Raw genomic sequence first — 25,995 nt, 5'->3', positions numbered from 1 at the left:
AGATGAGGTTGGATGATTTATATAATTTTGGATTGTTCAGACTACTGCTCTCATCTCATTACTTTCACAACGTTCCAGTCGATGTAACTTTCGACCTTCTTCAGGTGTATCTTGTCGAACTCGGGGAATCCTTCTCTCAAACTCAGGAATCTGCATGTGATTGCAGATAGAACTCTTTATTTACTCCAAGGGGAGATGGGGTAGCTTGCTCTTGTTCCATCAACCATGACCAGGTAGAAGTCTTAAGTAATTCGCAATTCTTAGTATCACCGGCACTGAGGTCCGAACTTTAGACCACCAGAAGAACTAAATAGAGGGTCCCTTTCAGAATTGCTGAGTTTGATAGAAAGATAACAGGAATTTTATCATGACGTCCAATGAAGGTTCTCCCATTGCACAACAAGAAAAAAAAAACGCGAAAGAATACCACGATAAACAATTTTTTTTTCTTTTAATAAATGGAAAGGTAAATAGGGAAAGAAAGATATAGTCAGTTTTATGTTCACCAATAACAGTGTCTGCCAAATTAGTCTCTCTGGCGGTTCTCAAAGAACTCCATTAACAATATTGTAAGGGATAGTAAGAGTAAGATATAGGTGTAGTCAGGGCTTACTGATTGTCAAAGAACTTAAATAAAACATGTCAATACTTAATCTTTTTAAAAGAGGGTGTATGTAAATTACTTCCCTTGTGCCATTAACTTAAATGTTCTCATTCGAGAAAAGTTCAATCCTCTTGGTTCTGTAATCCAAGAAAATAATCCAAAGCTTTTGTGGTGTAATGTATTTCTATAGAAGATTCCTTGGTTCCTTTTGACGTGAATTCTAACGCCTCACTGGAGTTAGTATTCTTTTTTTACAAAACCAATTCTAGGCCTTAAATAGTTCTTTCTGCCTCGGTGAAGAGGTCGTTGTAATTTCGTTTACAACTGATTTTTTAAACAGTCTTTTCTGTCTAATTCTGTGTCGTCTTCCTTGACGAATCCCAATTGAAGAAAAAGAAACCAAACCACTGGTTTCTCTTGTTCAAACTTGTGATTTTTAACATTTTTTCTCTTGACATGGGATAGCGAGCCGACTTCTTTCTTGCGTTCAAAACTTCCAACAAAATGGCGCACACATCTTCTTTTATAAATTGAAAGGCACGCATTCAACACGTGATATAACAAGCAGTAGCAGCACAAAATACACCAGGAAAAGGGAGGGGGCTAAAGAAGGGGAGGGAGAGAGAAGGAAAGACAGAAGGTGGAAAATAAAATTTCTACAAATATTCTCAGAGTTTGACAAAAAGATTCCCCAAGTTCAGTAAAAAAGATTCCCTCGAGTTTGGCAAACAAGAGTTCCTCGAGTTCAGCAAAAAAGATTCCCTCGAGTTTGGCAAAAAAAAGTCCCTCGAGTTCAACAAAAAGAATTCCCCGAGTTCGGTAAAAACATTCCTAAGTTCGACAAGATGCACAGAAACATTGTCCAAATAATCTCAATAATACAATAAAATAAAAGAACAAAATAATAAAAAAGAAAAAAAAATGGCAAGAGATGTAAAAAAAAAAAAAATTAATATTAAAAAAGCAAGTTGTAAGTCGTCTACTTAATTAAAGACAAGACTATTTATACACGATGAGAGCAAAGTACTTGTGCTAAGAGTGACTTCTAAGTGGTTGATGACCACTTAGATATGAAACATACTAACAGTAGTCACGTCAAGCAAGAAGAGATGAGAAGAATGATTTACTAATGTTGCATCGTTTACTTGATTAGCCACCTGTTTATGCAACAAAACAGATTATGCAGTCACAGCATCCTCAGACTGTTATCCCGATCTTGGTTGTTATTTATATCCACATTTCCTCAGGTATCTTTGGTCACAGTCAGTAACAATCTGGCATTCTGACATATCAACCGTCACTTTAGTAACATTTGCTATGCTTCAAGCATTATATGGGAAGTTCATACTCCTTTCTGCAATCCAACCATATTAGCTAGACCTGTGGAAATGCCACAGCAGACTCTTTCATATGTAATATATTGATGTTGGCATTGTGTGGATGTTCAGCATGGAGATGCCAAGATACTATTGTAGCATTGTGTGGATGTTCAGCATGGAGATGCCAAGATACTATTGTAGTTCTTTTGTTAAAACTGCAAAAGTATTTATCTAAGCTAGCAGGGACGCCCAGCATAGCCCGGTTGTAAAAATGTTTAAATATGATATTTTCATTTATGCAGATTTCGTAAATATTATTATAGAGTTAATGTTCTATCGGTTTTTATCTTATATCTACAATCATATAAATGCAAATTTGTCTGTGTGTGCATGTGTGAGTCCGTTCCTCACAGGTTTCCAAATGACTGCGCTTATCTATTGCAAATTTCACACAAAAGTAATTTATATGTCTGGCAGAGTTGCTTTGTTTTTTGTTTTTTTTTACAGAAATTCATCTGATAAGTATCGAAAATCAAAAAAATCAGATTCTAAAAATAGTTTTTTTCTTAAAGATAAAAAAAAATAATTTTTACAGAAGAATTTTTATACGTCATACTGGCAAGGGAGATAACGCAATCTAAGCAATTACTTCTCATCAACAATCTGGAGATATATCTCAGTTGTAGAGCATTCGACTATAGATTGAATGATCCCGAGTTCAAGCCTGGGTGTACCTCACCATTTTATTTTATTTTTTTCTTATTAATGAATTCAATTTACAATTAAAAAAAGATCAAATCACCACAAATCATTTCTTTGCATATTTTAAAATAAAACATTAATCAGAAATGAATTTTCTAGAGCATTCATCATAAAGCCCAAATATCAGCTGAAATCAGACGAAATTCATTGAACGATATTATCATTATTATTTTTTATAATCTTTTTAGCGAATTAGTCCACGGGAAAATTATTCCACGTAATATATAATCCCTATCTATCGAACTATCTATCTATCTATCTACAATTATATAATGCAACTTTGTCTGTGTGTGTGAGTTCGTTCCTTATAGACTCCGAAATGGCTAAACAGATTCTCTTTAAAATTTACAGAACTTTAGTGTATAAGTCTGGAAGTGGTCTTAGTTTAGTTTAGTTTTATTTCAGAATACCCCCCTCTGATAATTGCCGATAATCCATAATCGAAACAGTTATTTTAATTTATCTATCATCGGTAAAGCTATTTTTTCCATGTCGTTGCTTAGCAACAATGATAGAACTACGGGCTATGAAAATTCTACCGTGGGTAAGTTCATAGCGTGTTCTTTTTTTGCATAACGTGGTCCGTAGGTTCAAACTCCGCATGTAAATTGCTTAAATTATTTTATTAACTGCAAAGAATTTTATAAGACTAAAAAATTTACGTGTTTGTTGTTTTTTTTTTTGCATGCAAACCCAGCACGTAAATTTCTTAATATTTTTTTTGTTAACTTGAAAGAAGTTTATTTATAAGATTGGAAAATTTACGCAGTGTGTATATTTTTAAAATATCTATTATTTTGCAATATAAAACTGTAATATTATGGTACTTTAATTAAACTTTATAATTGATTATAGAAAAAACAAAATCGTAAATTAAGCAAAGATGATTTCTTTGTCAAAATAAAAAAAATACATTTGAATTTCACTCAAGTCACTTAAAATAGTAAAACTTCAAATAATTTTTTTTTTTTTTTAACTAAGTTTGCTTTAAACTAAGTGTTTGATATAAAATGATTATTTTCTTTAATAAAAATTCACAGACAGTAATACTTCAAGCAATTACAGTACAAACTGAACTTAACATGTTTTTATATTAAAAAACAATTTCTTAAATTTAACACCTTTATCTCCCCAGGATACCTACTGTTGTTTAGATCCTCCCTTACTATAACTTTTTTTAACACCTCTCTCCACCCGGGCTGAACTGTTGTTTTGATTCCCCCTACCAACACACCATCACCACCTCTCCATACCCGGGTAATTCTGGGTACCCCTGCTAGTATATTATAAAGTTGTGATTTCAAAAATAAAAATATATCCAGGACTTGGGTGCATCAGCTTGAATCGAAATCGAAACCAAAATTTATGAAAAATATATATATATATATATATATATATATATATATATATATATATATATATATATATATATATATATAACTTGAGTTCCTTCGGCTATAATCAAAGCCAAAACTTATGAAGAATTCTTGGTAAAATTATTTATAAAAAAAAAAAAATAATAGATGACTTGAGTGCCATCAGCAAAACTTATGAAAATTTTTTGGTAAAATTATGGAAATGGAACATCATATCAATTAAACAACAGTCACTCGGAAGGAAAAAGATGCAAGCGTGACACACAAAATAACACGCTATTAGATTAATGTATAGAAATATTTGGTACAAATACACTTCAGTCTATATCTGACTTGTCCACCAAGCCTCAGTCATAAATGTCCAACAGAATTTGTTTTGTTGCCATTCATTGATAATGAGCACCGTTTTGAATTTGCATGTGATGGATTTCTTTAGTTTAAAAAGTTTGATGATTTTCCTGTATTTTTACATAATATCTGGGATCTTATGATTCAGTGAGTGTAAAATGCAATCAAGGCAGACTTCCTACTGCTGAGACGATTACCAAATTGATTTCTGATATTATTGAAAGGCGATAAAATAAGAACTTATATTATTGAATTTTTAGATGAGGATTGATAATTTGGATTATTCATTCTAATGTTCTCATTTTGACTGTTATTTTCATAATGTTTCAACCGATATAGCCTCTGTAAGAACCATTGCATAATGGATAAAGAATTAGGTAAAATTTTGTATAAAATTTGGAACGGAATACTTTATTTAATTCATGAGGGTAGCATACTCTTGTTTCATTGGCTATGACAAGGTAAAAGTCTTCAATAATTTTCAGTTGTAATCTTAGTATTACTCATACTGAGGCTTGAACATTAAATCACCAGGAGAGTGTCCACCAAGCTTCAGTCATAAACTTACAACAAAAATGTTTTTTGAAATTTTGAGACAAGGATTGATAATTTGGATGATTTTTTTGGATTATTCAGACTATTGTCTTTAGTTTGAGTTTTATTCTCACAACTATTCAGCTAATGTGACTAACCGTCTTCAGGTGCATCTTATCAAACTCAGGAATTTTTTTTTCAGTCAAACTCTATAAAAGATTTAGTTTTAAATTCTATGCAAATTCTCGAGTTTAACAGAAAAATTCCCGAGTTTGATAAAATACACCTGAAGAAGGTCGGAGATTACATTAGCCAAAACCATGTCAGAGTTATACTCAAGATGAGAACAATAGTGAGAATAATCCAAATATTCCAAAACATTTGTTTCATCACAATTCAATGGCATTGTATCAAAATTAAAGCGAAATCCTTAAATGATTCTTCATAAAAAGAGTCAGGCAAAAGACACACAAATGTCCTAATGGTGAAAATTTGAAAATATTTCCAATTTTGATGAAAATAATGGAGATCCTCATTGTAGTTTTGGTTGATATCACAACCTCAATAATCCAATTATAATTTCTCTGTATTGGTTGTCTTACACTTTTTACACACAAACTAGTTATCATCTCTCAACCTATCCAATAACCCAAAGAACATCTCCCACATAGAATGGATTTCCCAAGGAAGGATTGAATGACCCTAAAGCAAGCAAGAGCAAAGGTTGAAAGGAATGTCAGTAATCTCTATAGGTAGGGATCACTAACATTAGGCAACTATTCTTGTGGAAATCCAAGACAAACAATAGAACACAACCTTAGTGAGTAACTGCCGCGACAGACTAACTTGAATTGACCCAGATTTGATGGACTGTAATCTTGATGCCTGACAATGGATCCAATATTGGCATGATAAGATATGATGATGAGTTAATGAATCTCTATTATTATATAAAAAGTCACTGTGTGTGTGAGTTCCATCCTTATAGGTTCCAAAACGGCTGAGCCTATCTTTTGCAAACTTAACAAAAAAGGTAATTTATATATCTGGCAGTGTTCTTAGATATGTTTTATACAGAAATTCGCCCGATAAGTATCGAACATCAAAAAAATCCAATCCAAAAAATAGTTTATCTTTCTTATAAAATCTTATTCTTGTAAAAAAGAATTTTACAGGAGAATATTTTAGGTTGCACCAGCAAACGAGATGATAAAATCTCAGCAAACGAGATGATAAAATCTCAACAAACGAGATGATAAAATCTCAGCAAACGAGATGATAAAATCTCAGCAAACGAGATGATAAAATCTCAGCAAACGAGATGATAAAATCTCAGCAAACGAGATGATAAAATCTCAGCAAACGAGATGATAAAATCTCAGCAAACGAGATGATAAAATCTCAACAAACGAGATGATAAAATCTCAGCAAACGAGATGATAAAATCTCAACAAACAATTTCTTCTTAGAAAAAAACAGATTTGTAAACATCTGGAAACATAGCTGAGTGGTAGAACATTCAACTAAAGATCGAATGATCCCTTGTTCAAGCTTTATTTCAATTTTTTCATATTAATGAATTCAATTTTTGATAAAAGAAGAGGTACCATTTAAAATTGCCGCAAATCATTTCTTTGTTTGCATATTCTAAAACTAAACATTAATCAGAAGTGAGTTTACAGGGCATTCATCGTCAAGCCCAAATATCAGCTGACGTGATATTGTAAACAAACACAGACGGAAGTTGATGAACGACATTATCATTATTATTTATTTTATTTATTAATTTATTTTATTGATTTATTATTTATTTTATTTATTTATTAATTTATTTTATTGATTTTTTATTTATTTATTTTTTTTGCGAATTAGTCCACCGGGCAAATTATTCCTCATATAATATATAATATTCAATAGAGGATTGATTCTATAATAATACATATGTAATCTGCATGAATTAAAATATAATGTTTATGCATATTTTACGACCGAGCAATGCCGGGCGTCCAGATAGTACTAAATAAAACAATGTCTCATTTTTGAATGAACATTGGCTGGAATTATAATGACTGCTAACCCACCCCTTTTAGCAAATTTTAAAAAGACTGAGCTAGTTGAATGAATGAGTTCTGACCCTGTTTTGTTTTATGAATAGCCATTTGCTGGAATTATCTTGTACTTTAAACTCTTTGTTTGAAGTGACTGCTAAGTTCTATAGAACCCACTCATTGTAGCAAATTTTAAAAAGACTACTGGAATGAATGAGTTGTTGCCTTTTGTTATTTAGTGCTAGAGAGCCCCCAAAGATGTCTACTCTCCATTATTTATTATGCCCTTGGCCACCCTTAAATGTTGTTTCTATTTTAGAGGATACCATTCATTCCCATATTCCATCGTGATTGTATTGTTATAAGATACAATGATGAATCTATCTGTAATTTCACTAAACAATCTTTTTTTATTTGACTATGTTGTAAACCTTATTAAAATCTGAGTTAATATTTTCAGCAGTTCATATTCCTTTGAGTGGGGGCTTTTCATAAAAAAGGGATTAATATGGCCTTCTTACAATAATCTGTACAGTTAAGATTATTCCGTTCAAATTTCAGGTTCATTTGGTTTGCCTTACAGTGTAAAGCTAACAAATTTATATTTTATATTAGCAGGGACAACTGGCCTTGCCCAGTCATAAAATATGCTTAAATATGACATTTTAATTTATGCAGATTTCGTATTTATTTTTAGAGTCAATTCTCTATCGATTATTTCATATTATATTGCACTCAATATATAGTTGTGATTTCAAAAGTAAAAAAAAAAATGTGACTGGGGTGTCATCAGGTAAAATTAAAACCGAAACATCAAAGTTTATAAAGCTCCACCCTGAGATGTTACTGAATCAGCGATTGTCAGTTGAATAAGAAATAGCTAAAAATTAACGAAGCTTAACATACAAATGTATATATATATTTGCACATGTGTAGAAGAGCAGTTTAAGTTGACTTACGCTTGCCAAGTTCTCATTTCGTTCAATTTTGACCCCCTTAACAACTATTTAAATTGATAAAAAAATAAAAAAAATAAAAACGGTCCACAAAAAATGCAATCATTTGAGCTGCATCGTGCCACTCTGCAACCTTCCATCTTAGAGGAGAATTAGTTTGAAAAAAAAAACAAAAATGGAGACAGACAGACAGACATAGTGAGTTTTATAAATGAGATTTTATATTTTCACTTTTACTTTTTTGGCAACCATGTATTCGAGGATATCTTTCTTGTGCACGAGGCCACCCTTTTGTGTGCTGCACTATTAGGAGATAACATATCCATGTGATGAAAGAAAGAAAAAGGACCATAGTGAAGAACCTGTTGGATTTACATAAGTGCATATTCATTGATAGATAAATAGTTTGTTGAAAGCAAACGTACAAGAGATTCCAGAAGCATTGTGGTTTGATACATGTTACAATAGATCAGAAAGATAACTACATACATTAGCATCAAAGCAGGAATAAATTACTTTTCCAATTTTGAGAACATATGTTATCAGAGTCAAAGATAGATAAATAATAATATACTATTACACTAGATACTAGATAAATATAATATACTAGCAGGGGTGGGAGTCTTTGTCTGGGCCTAAAATACGCTTAAATATGATATTTTAATTTGTTCTGATTTCATATATATTATTATAGAGTCGTGATTTCAAAAGTCAAAAAAAAAAAAAAAAAAAAAAAAGAAGATATTTGGGTACCATCAGCTATAATCAAAACCCAAACTGTAGAATCCAAAGCTGGGGACTTTACCACTGTGACACGCATATGAACTGATTAAAAATTAAAAATAAAGATTAATGTACAAAATGTATAACAATTTTTTTTTTTCACTTTTGACCCATTTTTGAACCCTTAAAAACAATTTTAACCAGTTAAAGACCCATAAAAGAAGGGTCCTTAAAAAAACAAACATCATTTGAGGCCCCTAGCCCTGCGACTTTTAGTTTTGGAGAGCTAGAGTTTGTAAATATGGAGGCAGACAGACAGACAGCTGTTTATATATTAGATTAGTGTAACTTACTTTGAACTGGCTGTGTTCTAGAATTCTATTCAACTACTAAGTGCTGACATAATCCAAAATTTCGTACAGATATTTTTTGTTATTTTTTTTTTCTACTGAGTGTCACCTCTTATCAAGGTGCAAAATCCACTCGAGGTAAGGGGTAATAAAGTATCAGATGGCTGGTGAGACAACAGTAAGATGATCGGTAACGGTGGAAATTGGGTAGAATTTAATGATTTAAGAGGACGACTCAACAAGAACTTGTTTACATTGAACTTGAAAATGACCACGTTGTAATCAGCTGAGAAAGAGGCTTTGTGGTATTGTGTTCCACAAATGAGTACGTCTACGAATTTCCTAGTTCGACAAGATGCACCAAAAGAAGGTTAACGGTTACACTGGCCGAAACGTTGTGAGAATAACACCCCAGATGATAACAGTAGTTTGAATAGTTCAAGTAATACGATAGTGTAAATGTATAGCATTTGTTTTTTATGAAAATCGCTCCAGACAAGACATAAAGCTCATTGATCTAAGGAGCTAAAAAAATAATACTTCAAGATGAAAAACTTGCTAAGAATAAGTGTTAGATGGAATGGATTGTGACCCAGAAAACAGCAATTCTTCCCTATTTGTCAGAAACATTGCTCCTGGAATGTGAGGACTAAAGGACAAAATAAAGGAAGTAAGAGTTTGTGGCTGATTAAAAGTAAATTCAAGATTCACTTTCTACTTTCCTTAAATTATAACATGGCGTCGAGATAGTAAGAAACTATTGAAACTCAAGCCAGAAATAAATGTCTAATCATATTTTCTCTACTCTTCTCCCTTACATCTTCATAATTTTCCATCCCGTCCTCATTTTTTCCAACTGAAAAACTGATGAGTTCCTTTTTTAAATGGTTTTTTAAAGGTGGAATTGAGAAGATAAATGTTAATTGAATTAATCATTCCTGCAAATATCTTTTCAAATTTCTATAGAAATGGCGTATTCTCAAGTCGGATGTCAAAATAACCGTTTTTATTTATCAAAAACTAGCAAGACTGCCTGGTGTTGTCTGGGATATAAATAAATATAAAGAACTAAAAGAGTTTTTAAAAAGTGGGTACATTATCTTTTTTAAAAAACTACTCTTTCTCTGTACTTGTTCCTCTGGCTGTCTTATTGTGTGTGTGTGTCTCTCTCTTTGTCACTTGTGCTGCCAGATCAGGCTGTCTGAAAATATTGGGTAACATTCACCAAACATTGATGTTACTGCTTTTTTTCTTTAGCATCGGAAAACTCAATCATGTTCTGTAAAGTTAAAAACAAAAACAATAATTTTCCCTACAAAAACACCAAACTAAACACAATGAATAAATATTTGATGATATAAAGAACTTGAAGCATAAAAACTTTTACTAAAATGATTGAATCCAAAAAGGCGTAATATGCCTTAAACGAAACAACGAAACTAAACATCATAAATAAATATTTGAAGACAGAAAAAAACTTTAAGCATAACCACCCTCCCCCCCTCATTACTGGATTCGACATGAAATAACCTGAAAATGGTCTATGTACCATAAACCAAAACGACCAAACCAATATATCTTTCTGGCAACTGGTTCAATACAATATAAAGAAGAAAAAAAAAAAAAAGAAAAAATAGCAATAAAAAGAAAAAGCTGACTGACTTACTATTTAACTTAGTTTCAGTGCTATTTTTAAAACAGCTACTACTAAAAATTAAATAAAATAATTTTTACTCCGTCGCAGGCATTAATTTAGTCCCTGGTTACATCAAGGGAATGAATGTTACAATATTTCTTTTAACTAAGTTGGTGTTACATAATGTGAAGTTTGTAAGGGTATCTTGTATAGTTTCTGACTTTTAGCTCGACACACACACAGATTTACGACTTCCCTTTATGCATTATACAATAACCTACGAATATTGAATAATAGATTGTTGAAAGAGAAAACATTGTATAAATAATAATTGAAATTCTACGCAGATTCCAGAGTTCGACAAGATGTAACTGAAAATGTTTTGAGGTTACATCGGCCAAAACGTTGTGAAAATATTAAATATGGATTTAAATAATCAGAATAATACATATTTGAAATCATAATATTTGCAATTCTCATCCAGTTTTGTGACCCACAAACTTGCTCACATTTCAATGCTGTTTTGGCAGCTGAAATCGAGCAGCATCAAGTGTTTGTGTGCCTTTTGTAAACAAGGAAAAATATTCTTGGTATTTTCAGGTGTAAAAACCAAAGTGCTTCTGATCCCATTCCCCATCTTTTCATCTTTCTTTTTTTCTCTCTCTCTCTTTTATAATATCAGCCGCAATTATAAAAACACAGCTTCTACCCACCCACCTCTAAAATAATGTCAGAGTTCATCGTAACTTAGTAACCCAGATCCATCATAACTGCGAGATTTCACATTAGAGAACGTTCACTTTTTGGTTATTTCTTAGTTTAGTGGCATTCTTCTTTCTATTATATTGAACCAGTTGCCAGAGAGAGAGAGAGAGAGAGAGAGAGAGAGAGAGAGAGAGAGAGAGAGAAAGATGATACAGTTAGAGGAAGAGAGTTTTTTTTTAATATTTATTTATATACCAGACAACGCCAGTTAGCCCTACACCGAACCTTTGCTCAAATGTTTTTAAAATCACAATGAATAGATCAATTACCAGAAATATAATTTTCTTTTACTAAAGAGTCACCGCTTATCAAGGCCCGGGGACCATTTGAGGATAAGGATTAATTAGTATCAGGTGAGACAACACTATAATGGTCAGTGATGGTGGAAATTTATTATTTAAGAAAAAGGCTCAACAAGAACTTGTTTACGTTGGACTTGAAAACGAGCATGTTATAGTCAGCTGGGAAGCAGACCCACAGTATTGTGTTCCGGAGACGAGCAGTTCTGAGAAAAAAAAAACGTTGTTCATGGAATTTCCGTTTAGTTTTAGACAGAGCTAGAGAGTAAGGGAAATTGCTGACAGTGGTTGTAGGTAGATGAGTGTTTGCTGTGGATGTTTTACCAGAAGGGGACTATAGATTGAAGCTCAGTGGAACACTTCCCATGAAAATAACGACAGAGCAGAGATACGCTGCCAATGTCTATTCTGAGAGAAAGAGGTAGAAGGGAAATTAACTGTAATTTATAACTAACTGAAAAATTAAACTGTAGTGTCTATTCCAGCGTCTGCTGAAATGTTATTCAAATCATACTAAGCCGTTCCGTTCAATTCTTGATTTTGTAAAACAAGTATTTTTTTTTTTTACTATAGATTCACTGCTTATTAAGGCTAAGAGCCACATGAGGATAAGGGTTGATGAAATAGAATGATTATCAGCTAAAAGATGAGGAATGCTGACACTCGTCAATGATATGAAATTTACTAGAACTGTCCGTCTGTGGAACACAATACCACGAGGCTGCTTCCCAGCTGTCTACAACATGGTCGTTTTTAAGCCCAATACAAACATATTCTTGTCGAGTCACCTTCTTAAATAATCAAATTCTGCCCAATCATCACCATCTACCAATCATTGCCATCTACCAATCATCACCATCTACCAATCATTGCCATCTACCAATCATCACCATCTACCAATCATTGCAGTATTGTTTCGCCGTCCACCTGAAACTCATTTAATCATTATCCCCTAGTGGCCTTTGCCCTTGATATCTGGTGACTCCTTAATAAAAAAAACATTGCGTTTGATTACTTATATATAGGACAAGAATTTGTTGACATTAGATCTGAAGATAGCCACGTTGTAATCAGTGGAGAACCAATCCCTCAGTAATATGTTCCACCTCCAGGAAGCCATTGTAAAGAAGTCTTGCCCATGATAATTCTGTCTGATGCAAAGCAGATGGAGAGAGAAAGGAAAGTTTTTTTTCAGTTATGGTAGAAAATGAGTTCTTGCTGTGAATATCCTACAAAGAGGAACCATATTTGGAGCTCAGTCGAGCAACTTCTGTGGAAATAACAGTAGATTAGAGAGCAACTAGCAACGTCTTTTCTGTGAGAAAAAGACTGTGGGGAGGAGAAGAGATCATCATCCATTAGATTTCGAAGTCAATTTTTGTATTCCATCATGACAAAAAAAAACACGGCCCTGTGTGACATCTCCCCCAAATGTGGTAACAGTATTCCATCATGGCAAGAAAGAGGGCTCTGTGCCTAACCTCCCCAAATGTAGTAAAAGTATTCCATCTTAGGATGTGTTTGACACTTATTCAAGTAGAGAATTGTATCAGAAGTCAAGTATTTTCTGGAGCAGTAGAATGATTCAACTATTTTGCCAGCGACCTTAGATATTATCTTCACTCTGTGTTTTTCTTTTGTTTTTCCTGAACTGTCGAGTTATCATCTTTTGTTTGCCATCATGCACTTTTGTCAATTATATGCAGGGACACTTAGATGATAGTCTCATCAATAAGAGGTACCATTGTTGTAATATTTTTTATGTATATTAGGTAGTGATGGGACGATTCCAATATGTTTCCTGATTCGCATACAATTCCCGATTCCAATTCTTTATAAATCTCTAATTATTTTACTATAAGACTGTTATTTCCCCTGCTTTTTGTAAAAACACAAGTTAAATATACAGATATTTTCCTAAACGTCAAAATACAGTTGTAGAGGATTAAAATCAATAAATATTTATTTTATCATTATTACCAGCAATGGAAGATTTTGGTTTAAACAAAATCAAATAAAAAAAGACAATTAAAAGAATCGTTTTGGCATCGGAAAATAGGCATCAATTTTTTTTATTCCGATACCGATTCCGATATCCCCAAATCTTCTGATTTTTCTGATTCTCGATTCCAATTAATCGTCCCAACACTAATATTAGGGTATGATTAAAAAAAGTTAGAATGTTCTACTTATAGACACTGGCGATAGGAAATGACCAATCAAATTGATCTACATCCTGCTAGCAATCAATCAGAAACCAGAATTGCTCCATAAAAATATTGAACCTTTTAGCATTCCTGCACATATTTTTTTGTATGAACATGAGAAAGATCTTTGTTCTTTGTGCTCTTTGCCTGCAAAATTTTAATGTTTGTAACTTTTCAAAACAGTTATCCACTGAAAATGCTTTATCTCCAGGACTTGTACAGAATAGCTACCCAGCAGAACCTCTTTCGAAATTAAACATGGCTTTCAATTCAAAAATGATCTTAAATGAGCTTCACACTAACCAAACCTGAACATCTCCCAGATTTTTACCTGTGAAGTTCTCTCAAATAGGATGTCTAACAAAACAATCATTCCTGAACTGAAGAGGGACATCATAGGCCAAAGAGAGAGAGTGTGTCAGAAATATTAACAATTTTTCATGTCACATCAAAATGCGTCTATCATTGGATGGTAATAAAAAAAAAAACTGGTGGACATTCAGGAATGAAACGTGGTGGACAAGTCAAACATAAGCTAAAGTGTATTTGTACCAAATATGGTTGGATTAAAGAAAATACCGAGTTTCTTTTACAATAACTACAAAATAAGGTTGGATTAAAGAAAATATTGAGTTTTTTTTTACAATATCTAACAAAACAAAAATAGGGGTTGCAAAAAGAAATACACAACAAATAAATGTTATCAAAGGCAAGATAAGTTACTCTTCTACCTACTTGGGTAAGTTTTTTTGTATTTTACATTAGTTTAAAGTGTTTTTTAGTTCAATAAAAATGTACAATCATATCTTAAGTTACAATTAAAAAAAATAATGGCTGTCATGAAGCCACCACATGGAGTGTCGAAAATTATGCATAAATCGAAAATTAAACAAAACTACAGGTAATAAAAATATACAGTTCGGTTAAATATGAAATTTTCGTCTGATTGGTGACAGTTATTAGCTGTGAGTCTGTTTACTTTTTGATTAAAAGGCGTATTCTGTATTCGGACAAAAATGAAAATTACCTCAGTCTAAAAGAATTTCTCATTCACTGACTGAGGATAGAAAAGACAAAGTGCAGTATCAGAACAGATACCTCACTTTGCTCGTAGGTCAGAAGTCCACAGAATAGCAAATTTCCCTTAGTTTTATGAATTTAGAGATTGAAATTGAAAACTAGAAAGTCAATTCTCGCATGACATTTTTAAAAAGGTCAACTTGTCATATTTGTTGACTGATAAAGTAAAAATAAAAATAGAAGACCTGATCACGTACTCTTTTTAACCAAAAGGTCGATTTTGAAAAGCGCTTGGTATGTTATTATAGCCTTTCAGAGTCCACCAATTATATCTCTGACTCTTAATTAATTTCCTATTTCAGGGAGAGCTGCTGTCATCTGTGACCAAAGCTTAAATTGATATATAAGGAAGAGTGTGTAGGGCGGATTCCTCATGTCAGGGGGGGGGGTGGAGCTTACCTTTTGTAATCCCGCCTCCTGTGCACCATTTTTGCTACTTTTAATTTAGATGCACCATGCAAACTTTTACCCACGTTTTGTTTCTTCTGACAGTTTCTGGTAATATAGAAATATGTGGAAGTTATCCGACAACTCATTTGATGATATGTATAATTGTTTATGGAAATGTGGAAAAGCAGGATAACATGCTAGTAATGACACAAACAATTCATTAAAGCTGGACCATCAAACTATTACAGTTGAGTTGAATTCAATTAAATATAATTTGGCAAAAAATAAAACAAGCGTGTTTCAGTTGCCATGTTTGGAAAAGAGTGGTAGATAATTTACAAAAAGGAGAACACGTACTATTTGGGTTCTTTTTTTTTTTTTTACACAAGGATCACCACTTATCAAGGCCCAGAGGCCACTCGAGGATAAGGGTTACTTGGTATACATTAGTCAATGTGTTTATAGCGTAGTAAACATAAGTAGTGAGAATTTTGTAAATTGGATTATTTAGGGGGACGGTTCATCAAGAACTTGTTTACGTTGGACTTGAAGACAATCAGATTGTAGTCAGCTGGAAAACAGGCAATCGGAAGAGAGTTCCACAGGCGTGCAGTTCTAAGAAAGAAGCTTTGTTCATGAAATCTACATTTATGTTAAGGCACAGATAAAGAGTGTGGGAAATTATTGATAGTGGTTTTGGCTAGACAAGTGTTTTTCGTCAAAGTTTGGCGAGAGGGAACCATAGACTGAAGCTCAGTTGAGCACTTGCCATGAAAATAACCATAAAGTAGAGACAGGTTTGCAACATCTCTTCTGTGGGAAAGAGGTTGCAAGGAAATGAAAAGAGTATCCCCCATTAAGCTATGAAGTCTATTTTGAACTCTGTCAAGGCAGCTTTTTTTGTTTTGTTTAGCAGCTCCTGCCCAGATGTGGCAGCAGTACTCCATCATTGGCCATACCTGGCTTTTATATAGGTAGAGAATTGCATCAGGAGGGAGATATCTACTGGAGTGGTAGAAGGACCCACCATTTTTCCAGCTACCTTGGCAATGAATTTGATATACGTGTTCCATTTCAGATCGGGTTTTAATCCGGACTTCTGCAAGTGGATCTTTGTCCTGTATGATAGGCCGATGATAGCGGGGCAGATCAACGGTAAGCTGTCAAAGTCATTTGTCGTCTCTTGGTCAGTGCGTCAGAGTTGTCCGCTGTCACCTCTCTTGTACGTCCTGGCGTTAGAACCCCTCCTTCGCAAGTTAAGGATGAGGCGGCTACACCAGTCCTGCGCAGAATTGCTTTACCTAGAGGCATACGAGCCAGGGTTTCCGCGTTGCCGATGATGTCACCATGTTCATGTCTTGCCCCACGGACGTTCAAGCAGTAATGGAGGCGCTCGCTCAATACGAAGAAGTCATAGGGGCCGTCTTTAACCGCAGTAAGTCTGTCGGCCTGCGGTTGGGGGTCTGGACCGGGGTAAACTCGCTTCCAGGCATGTTCAGTTGGACCGATGGGCTGGTCTGTATTCTCAGTGTCTGGTTTGGACCGGGGCTTCAGCTGGAGAAAAATTGGTCAGGAATACAGATCACGGTCAAATCGTTGGTGAAGACTTGGATTTAAAGTAAATTATCCTTGAAGGGTCGGGCAGAGGCATGTGCTACATACGTCTTTCCGCTCATCCTTTACCGATTATCTGTACTTTCTCTCCCTGCAGAACGCCTAACCCGCTTACAAAAGTGCCTCGACTCACTTCTGTGGGACAAGAGTAAGTACTATGTCTGCAGAGAGGTCTGTGTCCAGAGTCTGAGCGAGGGAGGCCTGGGACAACCCAGTCTCTTGTGTAATAAAAACGCCAAGAGATTGGCTTTCCTGGGTCGTTTGCTAGAGGAGAACGCTCCTTGGGTCCCTGCGGTTGAGAATTCCAATTTGTAGTCGAATGCTCTACCACTAAGCTATATCTCCAGATGTCAATAAATCTGTTTCTTTTAAGAAGAAATGATTTGCTGAAATTTTATTATTTCCCTTGACCAGTGTAATGTAAAATATTTCCCTGTAAAAATTCTTCATTTTTAACTATAAGAAAGAAAGACTATTTTTAGGCTCGGATCTTTTTGATTTTCAATACTTATCGGATGAATTTCTGTACAAAACATATCTAAGAACACTACCAGCCATATAAATTACCTTTGTGTGAAATTTGCAAAAGATAGGCTCAACCGTTTAGGAACCTATAAGGAAGTAACTCACACATACACACACAAAGTGACTTTTATATAATAATAGAGATGTATATATATGACAGTAAGTAGAGAATAACAGAGTACAAAAAGTATTTTAAATAGATCCAAGATGAACTCTACTTATTTTAATGACAAATTTGAATTTACATTTGTAATTAGTTACCAAAATCACACACAGTGATATTTTTGTTACGAGGGTTAAAAACATGCAAAAATTTGTACCATACTTACTAACAGATTAACACTAATAGATTAACACTAATAGATTAACACTAACAGGATACTGTTGTCATATTTGGGCTGTTGAAACTCTGTCCTATTTGAAGGTGCTTGATATAGTGCAGAAATTTTTTTTTTTTTACATAGGCATCACCTCTTATCAAGGCTCAGGGACCACTCGAGGATAAAGGTTAAGAGTGTACAGTAGTCAATTGGACAATATAGTAATCATTAGTAATGGAAATTCAATAAATTTGCTAACTTAAGTAGACCGGCTCATCAAGAACTTGTTTATGTTGGACTTGAAGATGGACAGATTCTAGTCAGCTGGAAAGCAGGAAAATAGAAGACAGTTCCACAGGTGTGCACTTCTAAGAAAGAAGCTTTGTTCATGGCATCTACGTTTAGGTTTAGGCACAGATAAAAAGTGGGAGGAATTATTGATAGTGTTTTCAGCTAGATGAGTGTTTCTTGTGAAAGTTTGGCGAGGGGGGACCATAGATTGAAGCTCAGTCGAGTACTTCCTATTTGTGGAACATGTTGCAACAAGATTCCTTTTCCGTTTGATAAAAACCGGTTTTCATTTTTGTTGCAAACCATCTACTAGTTGGCCAGTTGTATACAAATCCCCACAGTGACAGGAGCTTTCTATCATGTCTGAAAGTGACCCAATGTTCAACAAGAGAGATCGGAGTTGTGCCAGCATTGCATGCTCTCTACCAATCTAAGTTATGACAGCAAGACTATTGCCAGCATCCTCAAAATGCAAATCTGAATGGTTCAACACTTGAGGGTGCAGCTCAATGGTGCTTTTGGCCATGGTTATGGTCTTTGGTGTGGTTTCAAGTTAGGCCCACATCATGCTACCTCCATCTTTGAAGTTGGCCTGAAAGTTAACACCAAAGTGTACCTGGATGCGCTGAATAGTGTGGTGATCCCCTGGTGCAATCAGGTGGCCACTGGTGAACCCTGGGTGTGGCAGTAGGACTCGGCGCCAGCTCACAAGTCCAAAGATACCCAGGCTTGGCTTCAGAAGGAGTGCTACGGCTTTGTACATTTCTATCACTGCCTTCCTCTTCCCCTTACCTGAACCTGCAGAATTACTTCATTTAGTCATACATCGATAACATCACCAACATGACCTCCCACAACACCAAAGCCAGCCTGATCGCCACCATCTGCCAAGCTCCTGCTTGTGGAAAAGGCATGCTCCCAGTTCCAGGCTCATATCAAGGCGGTGATTGAGGCTGAAGGCAGCTATATTGAATAGATGTCAGCTCTACTACATAATCAAGTTCATTTTTTTCAATAAAAGTTTTAAAATAAAGCTATGGTGTTGTTTTCTTTAGGGTGACAATTTTATCATTCCACCCCGTACAACATGGTCATCTCCAAAACTAATGTCAATAAATATTAGTCATAAACCATTCTCATAAGTTATTAAATTTTATTCATGATTTTCAATCTTCTCATAATACTGATCATCATTTAAGTGACTAGTGACTTATTAATAACAAAGAAAAAATGAACATTGATCTTGTACTATTTTCTATAAACTTGTTTCAATAGTTTTACATGAGCAAGCATTTTTGTTATACAGGGTGAACGTTAGAAAAGCAGGAAATTTGATGCTTAAATTTTGTTTTGTTTAAATTTTATTACACCTGACTTATTTATCGTTTTTGATATCTATATTATGGACGGAGGTAGAAGAAAGCAACTTTCAGACTTTCAAAAGCAGTGGATTATATTTTTTCAAAAGTGAAAATAAGCTATGTTACCGAGTTCTTTTGTTTGTTTTTCTTTTTTTTTTTTTTTTTCAATGATTACAAAACATCAGTTTAATAATATTGTCGCAATTTTAAAACAAGAAGATTCTGAAGCAGCTGATAGTCGACAAAAAGGAACAAATCCAAAATAACAAATTTTCTGCCGTATTATCTTTGGTGTTCAGTGTAGTTCTTTGGTGCTATCATATAAAGCTGTCTGAAAATATCGGCTTCTTGACTTAAAATGCACCAACTATTAATGTTATTATTGTTTTCTTTGTTTCCCTTTTCAAAACTCAATCATTTTCTGCAAAGCCAAAAACAAAAACAACAATTTTCCTCTACAAAACAACAGAATCAAACATAATAAATATTTGTTGATAGAAAGAAGTCAACGCATAAAATCTTTTACGAAAGTGATTCAGCATTAAACAATCCGAAAAGGGTTGATATGCCATAAAACAAAACAAGCAAACAGTGTGGCACTTTTAAATGTGCGATCCATTATAACTTGGCTATCCTTGTCAGCAACGTGTAGAGGTCTAGTGATGGTCAGGGCAAACTCATTTATTGTATGCCTCAAAAATTCAAGCATGCAAGGTGCCTTCAATAAGTTTCCAGACTTTTTTGTACATGCATTTAAAATTGTAAACTCTTGAAAATTCATCATGTTATTGCTACACATCATACTAACCAATTCATCATGTTATTGCTACACATCTTATGAGATGACTAACCAATTTTTATGATTTCAGGTTCAAATGAACCGCTACAGGAATTGGGATACACTCTACTAAAACCGGATTGTCACAGCTGGTGAAGTTCAAAAATGTAATCTGGTCGTGAGGACATTTTAGAAGAACGATATGCAATAAAATTCTGTTTTAAACTTCGAAAAAAATGCCACAGAAACGTATGGAATGCTTCAGACTGCTGTTGGACCATCTTCAATGAATCGAGCATCAGTTTTTGAGTGGCATAAGAGATTCAAGGAAGGCAGGGAGTCTGTAAGGGATGATGAGAGGTGTAGGAGGAGTAAAGAAGTCAGAACACCAGAGTTTATTGGCCAAATAAAGAATTTCATGGATAAAGTTGGTTGGTCGGTTGTTTTTGTTTTAGGGCATATCAACCCTTTTCAGGTTATTTAATGCCGAATCCAGTTATTTTGAAGAAAAATTTTTTAATGGAATATATATATATATTTTTTTCAAATTGTTTTCTATTTAACCCATAGTTGGTACCCTAACAGGTTAGAGTGGACCTGGGAGCAATGGCAATTAAAGGGTAGCTCCACACTCCCCAAAGCCCGTAAGCTGGGACCTCACCATTGGATATAGTTTAAGGTCATATTCAAGACCATTCATGGATAAAGACTGTCATGTATCTACAGAAACAATAAGTGCACGGTTTGATGTCAGTGTGGGAACTGTATATAATAATTCATGAGGAATTGAAGATACAGAAGATTTGCGCAAAATTTGTCCCAAGGGTGCTCAAAGAAAATCACAGACTATTTGACCAAAATGAGCATCAAGACAGTTCCCCACCTTCCCTATAGTCCAGACCTTGCTCTCTGTCTTATTCCTTAAGCTCAAGGAAAACCTTAGAGGCTGTCGTCATGAGACAATTGAGGAGATGAAAGAGGCTGTGACGAGGGTAACTGATATGCTCAAGAAGATATCCAGAAGTCGTTGGAATGGTACACCAAGTGCATTGCAGCTGGAGGAGATTACTTCGAAGGGGGCTAGAGTTTCATGTGTGTTCTATCGATAAAAGTGGCCATACTAAAAAAGTCTGGAAACTCTCGATTTGGATGTGTGGGGCCATCACCCCGTCACCTCCTCATCGCGCCATTGATTGTTGCCTCATACAGTATTTCTCCAGTTGTGCCAAAGGATAAAGAGTGTATCTCTAATTCCAGGAAAGGAGGAACGAGAGAGATCAACTCCCTTTTTATTGGTTACTATACTGATAAACACTCAGCAAGGGAAGGATCATAGGTAAATGGAGTCATCCTGGGAAAGGAGTCGCACCCTCTCCTACCTCTTTCTGTTGTAGCTGATAAAAATGGAGCCTTCAAGTCGCCCTCGACTGTGATCATCTTATTATATTTTTTATAGTGGCTATACCGAAATGTGAAACTCCTTAACTTGGATTGATCCACTTATCCTTGATCTTCACTTTAATAAGGAGGCAACAAGTACCATTTTTAATCTTTCTTATATATGACTTTACCAAAATTTTAATTTCAGCCACCAGGTCCATTAGCAAATTATGTCAAATGGGTCAGTAAAGTCACACCAAAGACTCAAAAATGGTACTTGATGTCTCCTTGCAAGACACTTAACATTATCAAGGGTATATGGAGTAAGCCAGAGAACGGAGTAACACTCTCCCCTAGTAATAGTAATAATAAAGAAGCTTTCAAGTTTTAAAGTTAAAAAAAAAAAGATTACCTATTTTGTATAAACTAAATATAGCTCACATTTTCATCTAGCCCAAATTATCTTACACAGCGGTCTCCTATAAAATACTTGTTATAGGGATTGTGAAGTTGTGATCTGACAGCAACATACCCACAAATCAGTTAAATTGCAACCAAATACAGATATTTTATGATCTAAATTACCTATAAATCCTGCAGCCATATTGAAAGGATTGTGCTCCTCAAACTTTTTGAATGATTTTACACTAGCATGGGTGCCCGGCATTGCCTGGGTGTTTGTCGGTGTAAAAAAAAAAAAGTTTTGGGAGGCATGTAAGCTCAAGCTCGAACTCGAAGCCTTGAGGTGAAGGTGAAAAAGAAAGTATGAAAAATCCTGACATCTTACCGCACGGCGACGACGGAACAGGAACTGAAAAGTATTCAAATTTAACGATTAAAAAGTTAAATGACAGGTGCGTGAATTTAATGAGGTCAAACATCACATGACTTAACTTTGGCTGCAAGCCAGTTTTCCCAAGATGTTGGGGAAAACCAGCTCCCCATCAAAAGAGGAGTGTCCAAATGGATAGCAATTTACTGATATAAAGGGTTTCCCCCACACTGATCAAAGCTCATTGCTTTTCTGGACGTCCCTGTCACTCATGCCAGGGAGCTTCGTTTTGCTATGGGTTCAGTTTCGCTGTTTTATACGGAAAAGTCAAAGAACCATGCAGAGACCAAGAAATATCGCGAAAATAGCGTGTAAAAGTTGCCCGAATAAAAGATACACTCGACCTCGTTTCGTGAATCGGAGATATTATAATTTAGGGAGCATATAAAAAGTTCTAAGAAATGTGGCTTTACAAATTTCAAGTAGCAGTAACCCCTTGTGGTCTCCTAGAGAGTTGTAGTTCTCCAGTTTAGGAACCACTGATCTAGTAGCTGTATTCAAAAATTCATAATTATCAATTAATTCGTTTTTAAGCTTACATCCTCATCCCAATACACGCATGTAAGTGCATTCACATGCCTAACTTTATAAGAAATTTTACTTACTGGTTTTCCAGGGCTTCTCCCAGTTCATATTCTGATACGTAAAGTTTTTCCAGCTTTGAGAAGTTGGCATCGCACTTGATGGTATCTCCACCACCCAAATTCGCAATGTCATCTCGCAAAAGTTCCACTGCCAGCTTCCCTTTCATATTGGTCGACAGCTGGAAACTGTATTGTCCAAGATCCCTCTCTCTGGTCAAGGATTTCCAGCTGATCGGACGTGCTGGGGCACATCCCACGGTCTCCCGTAGGACAGCACTGAGGGGCAGAGCCAATGGTTCCAGGCGGTCTTTTGACTGCCAGAAAAACCGCTTCTTATGTTTGATGACTAAATTGAAGAGTTGAATTTCTTCGGAGGTATTCAAACTTGGCGTTGCGATCAAAGAGTCACGGCCAAATTCTTTGACCAAGTGGTTTACAGCAGCAGAAAACATGTTTTTTTCTTTTTTGTGTGTGTATGTGTGTGGAGGGGGGGGGGCTATAAAACAGGGGATTGCTCAGTAAATATTGTGACCAGAGAAAAGTTAGATAATTTTTTTTTTTTGCGCTTAAAAATTTTAAATCAAATAAATCAAATATCCATAAGTAATGAATTTCTTTTTTATCTTTCAAATTTTATCAAATTTAATTTTTTTTTTTTTTTCAAATATATTTCTGGATTAAGTACTTTAAAATAAAAATCAATACCTTCTTGTTTCTATAACTTAGAATATTATTACAGTGACAATACCCGTCCAATATAAAATATTTCAGTAAAGAAAAAAATAACAGTTTGTTAACTTTTCGGTAACTGAAGAAATGTAATCCGAGCTTGCAGTAAAGAAAATATTTTTAATTGGTTTTATTTAAATGTCGAAATTATAAAGAACTTTATACTTAGTGACAACACGGAGGAGTGCAAAAGCAAGCAATTCTAAATTAAAACTCTATTCTTTCCTATATTTTATTTTTATGGTAAACGTAGTCTTTTTTATGATGATGATGCTGTAGTTGTGTAATGATGTGTCATGGTGACAAAGTTGAGGAAAGATGTTTTGTTTTGTTTTGTTTTGTTTCTATCGATATATATTTTTTTAACAAATAGTCATCAACCGCAACGTTATGATAATATTCTTTTTCCTTTTCTTTTTTTTTTTTTTTTTTTTTTTTTTTCGTACAATATATGCCTTTGGCCTTTGTTTTTGTCCACAGCAGTGTTTGTTTCGTGTTGTGGGTCCTCCTCGCGTTAGGATGACAAGTAGTCAGAATAACTGACTCTCAACACAAAGAATGATTCAACCCGCACCTTCTCCTCCTCCACCCTCTTTCTCTCTCTCTCATGCGCGCGCTCTCTCTCTCTCTCTCTCTCCCTCTCGTTTTTAAAAGACTTTTATAACGTCATCTTCTTTCTTCCCCCTATCTTTCTCCCCCTTCTCTATTATCTCCTTCTTCTTCTCCTCCGTTCTTTACAATTTGCAGCTTCTTTCTCCTCCCTCTCACCCTCCTCTTCCTTCACCCCCCTCTCACTCTCTCTCTCTCTCTCTCTCTTTTGTTCTCGTCTTCTTTTATAATATCAGCTTCCAGTCCTTTTTCCTCCTTTTCCCTCTCTCTATTGTTTTCTACTTTTCTTTTTTCTTTTCCGAAATTATAAAATTGCAGCTCTCTCTCTCTCTCTCTCTCTCTCTCTCTCTCTCTCTCTCTCTATTTATTTATTCTTTGCATTCTTTGAATTCTTAATGTTTTCTTAATTCTTCAATTGCCGTCACGATTGTTGACCGTCTCCTTCTTGTGGACAAGACCAAATTTACCAAAATGCTGCTAAAAAAGAAAAGAAATTAATAAAATAATTTAACGAATTTAGAAGCAAAAAATGGAAGGCGGATAAAAGTCGGGCATAAGACGATTATTTTATATTCCAACTTTCTCTATTTGAAACATTAATAAAAAAAATAAATAAATAAATAAAATAAAATAAGACGCTTCTGCATTTTAGCTTTGTTTTTGTATTTGTTTTAATTTCTCGAAAACTTTCACAAAAGTTCCGTAAATTAAATAATTGTCCCCGCTTGCCATGAATCGAACTCTTCCAAAACTAAAAACCAAAGAAAGCTAAAATGCAGAAGTGCCAATGACATTAGTATATTTCAGATGTATTTATATATATAAATGTGTGTGTGTGTGAGAGAGAGACAGAGACAGAGAGAGGGAGAGAGAGACAGAGGGGCATTAACATTGGGGCAATTTTCCTATCTTTTAAATGTGACTCGGTTTGTTTTTTTTTACTTGCAATTTAGAAATAGATCGCAGCTTGTTGAAAATTAAATTTCTTCCACCAAACAAAGGAATATTATTTGAACACAAGTGCTACATATTTATTTAGGAAATAAAACAATATTGTAGTTCAGAACAATTTGTTAAAAAAAAATTAACTAAAATATTTTTTTTAATTGTTGAATAAAAAATAAACAATAAAATATAAGTTCATTAATAAAATGTCTTTTTTAAAGACTAAATCTAACGACTGATATCGCATCTACATAAATCTATATATATAAATTCGTATTCCTGTTTGTTTGTTTGTTTGTTTGTTCACAATTTGATTAATATATATAAAACGTGCCTTACTTTAATATTTCATTTATTTCTATATATAGTATTATACTTGCAAAAATATACAATTAAGAGATCACCTTGTTTACATATGATATTAAGAAAAATGGATTTTACTAAATAGCCGTATCTTAGTTAATGTTTTTAGCGAGATAATTATTTTAAGCATTCTATTTAAAATTATTATTTAATAAATTTTAAACAACAATTATATTGATAATATATTTAATTTAATTTATTTTGGAATTAATATTTCCAACAACAACCTTTTTTTAAAAACTTTTTTAGAGTTATTTGCCCTTAGAT

At 34.3% G+C, this 25,995-nt stretch overlaps 1 protein-coding gene across 1 annotated transcript in view; it reads right to left on the bottom strand.

Moving 5' to 3' along the window:
- The window catches only part of LOC145286237 (gasdermin-E-like), a 107,386-nt gene extending 82,763 nt beyond the window's left edge, over window positions 1-24,623 (bottom strand). The window contains exon 1 of the mRNA XM_080135057.1: window positions 23,104-24,623. Within this exon, the coding sequence (XP_079991183.1) occupies window positions 23,104-23,534 (431 nt within the window). The 5' untranslated portion in view covers window positions 23,535-24,623. The remainder of the gene's footprint in view (window positions 1-23,103) is intronic.
- Between the last annotated feature and the right edge of the window lie 1,372 nt (window positions 24,624-25,995).

This window comes from Euprymna scolopes, chromosome 10 (genome assembly GCF_053919585.1).
Source record: "Euprymna scolopes isolate OS-2025 chromosome 10, ASM5391958v1, whole genome shotgun sequence".
NCBI lineage: Eukaryota > Metazoa > Mollusca > Cephalopoda > Sepiida > Sepiolidae > Euprymna > Euprymna scolopes.
The sequence above is the reverse complement of the archived record's forward strand: the minus strand, read 5'-3'. Positions and strand labels throughout refer to the sequence as shown.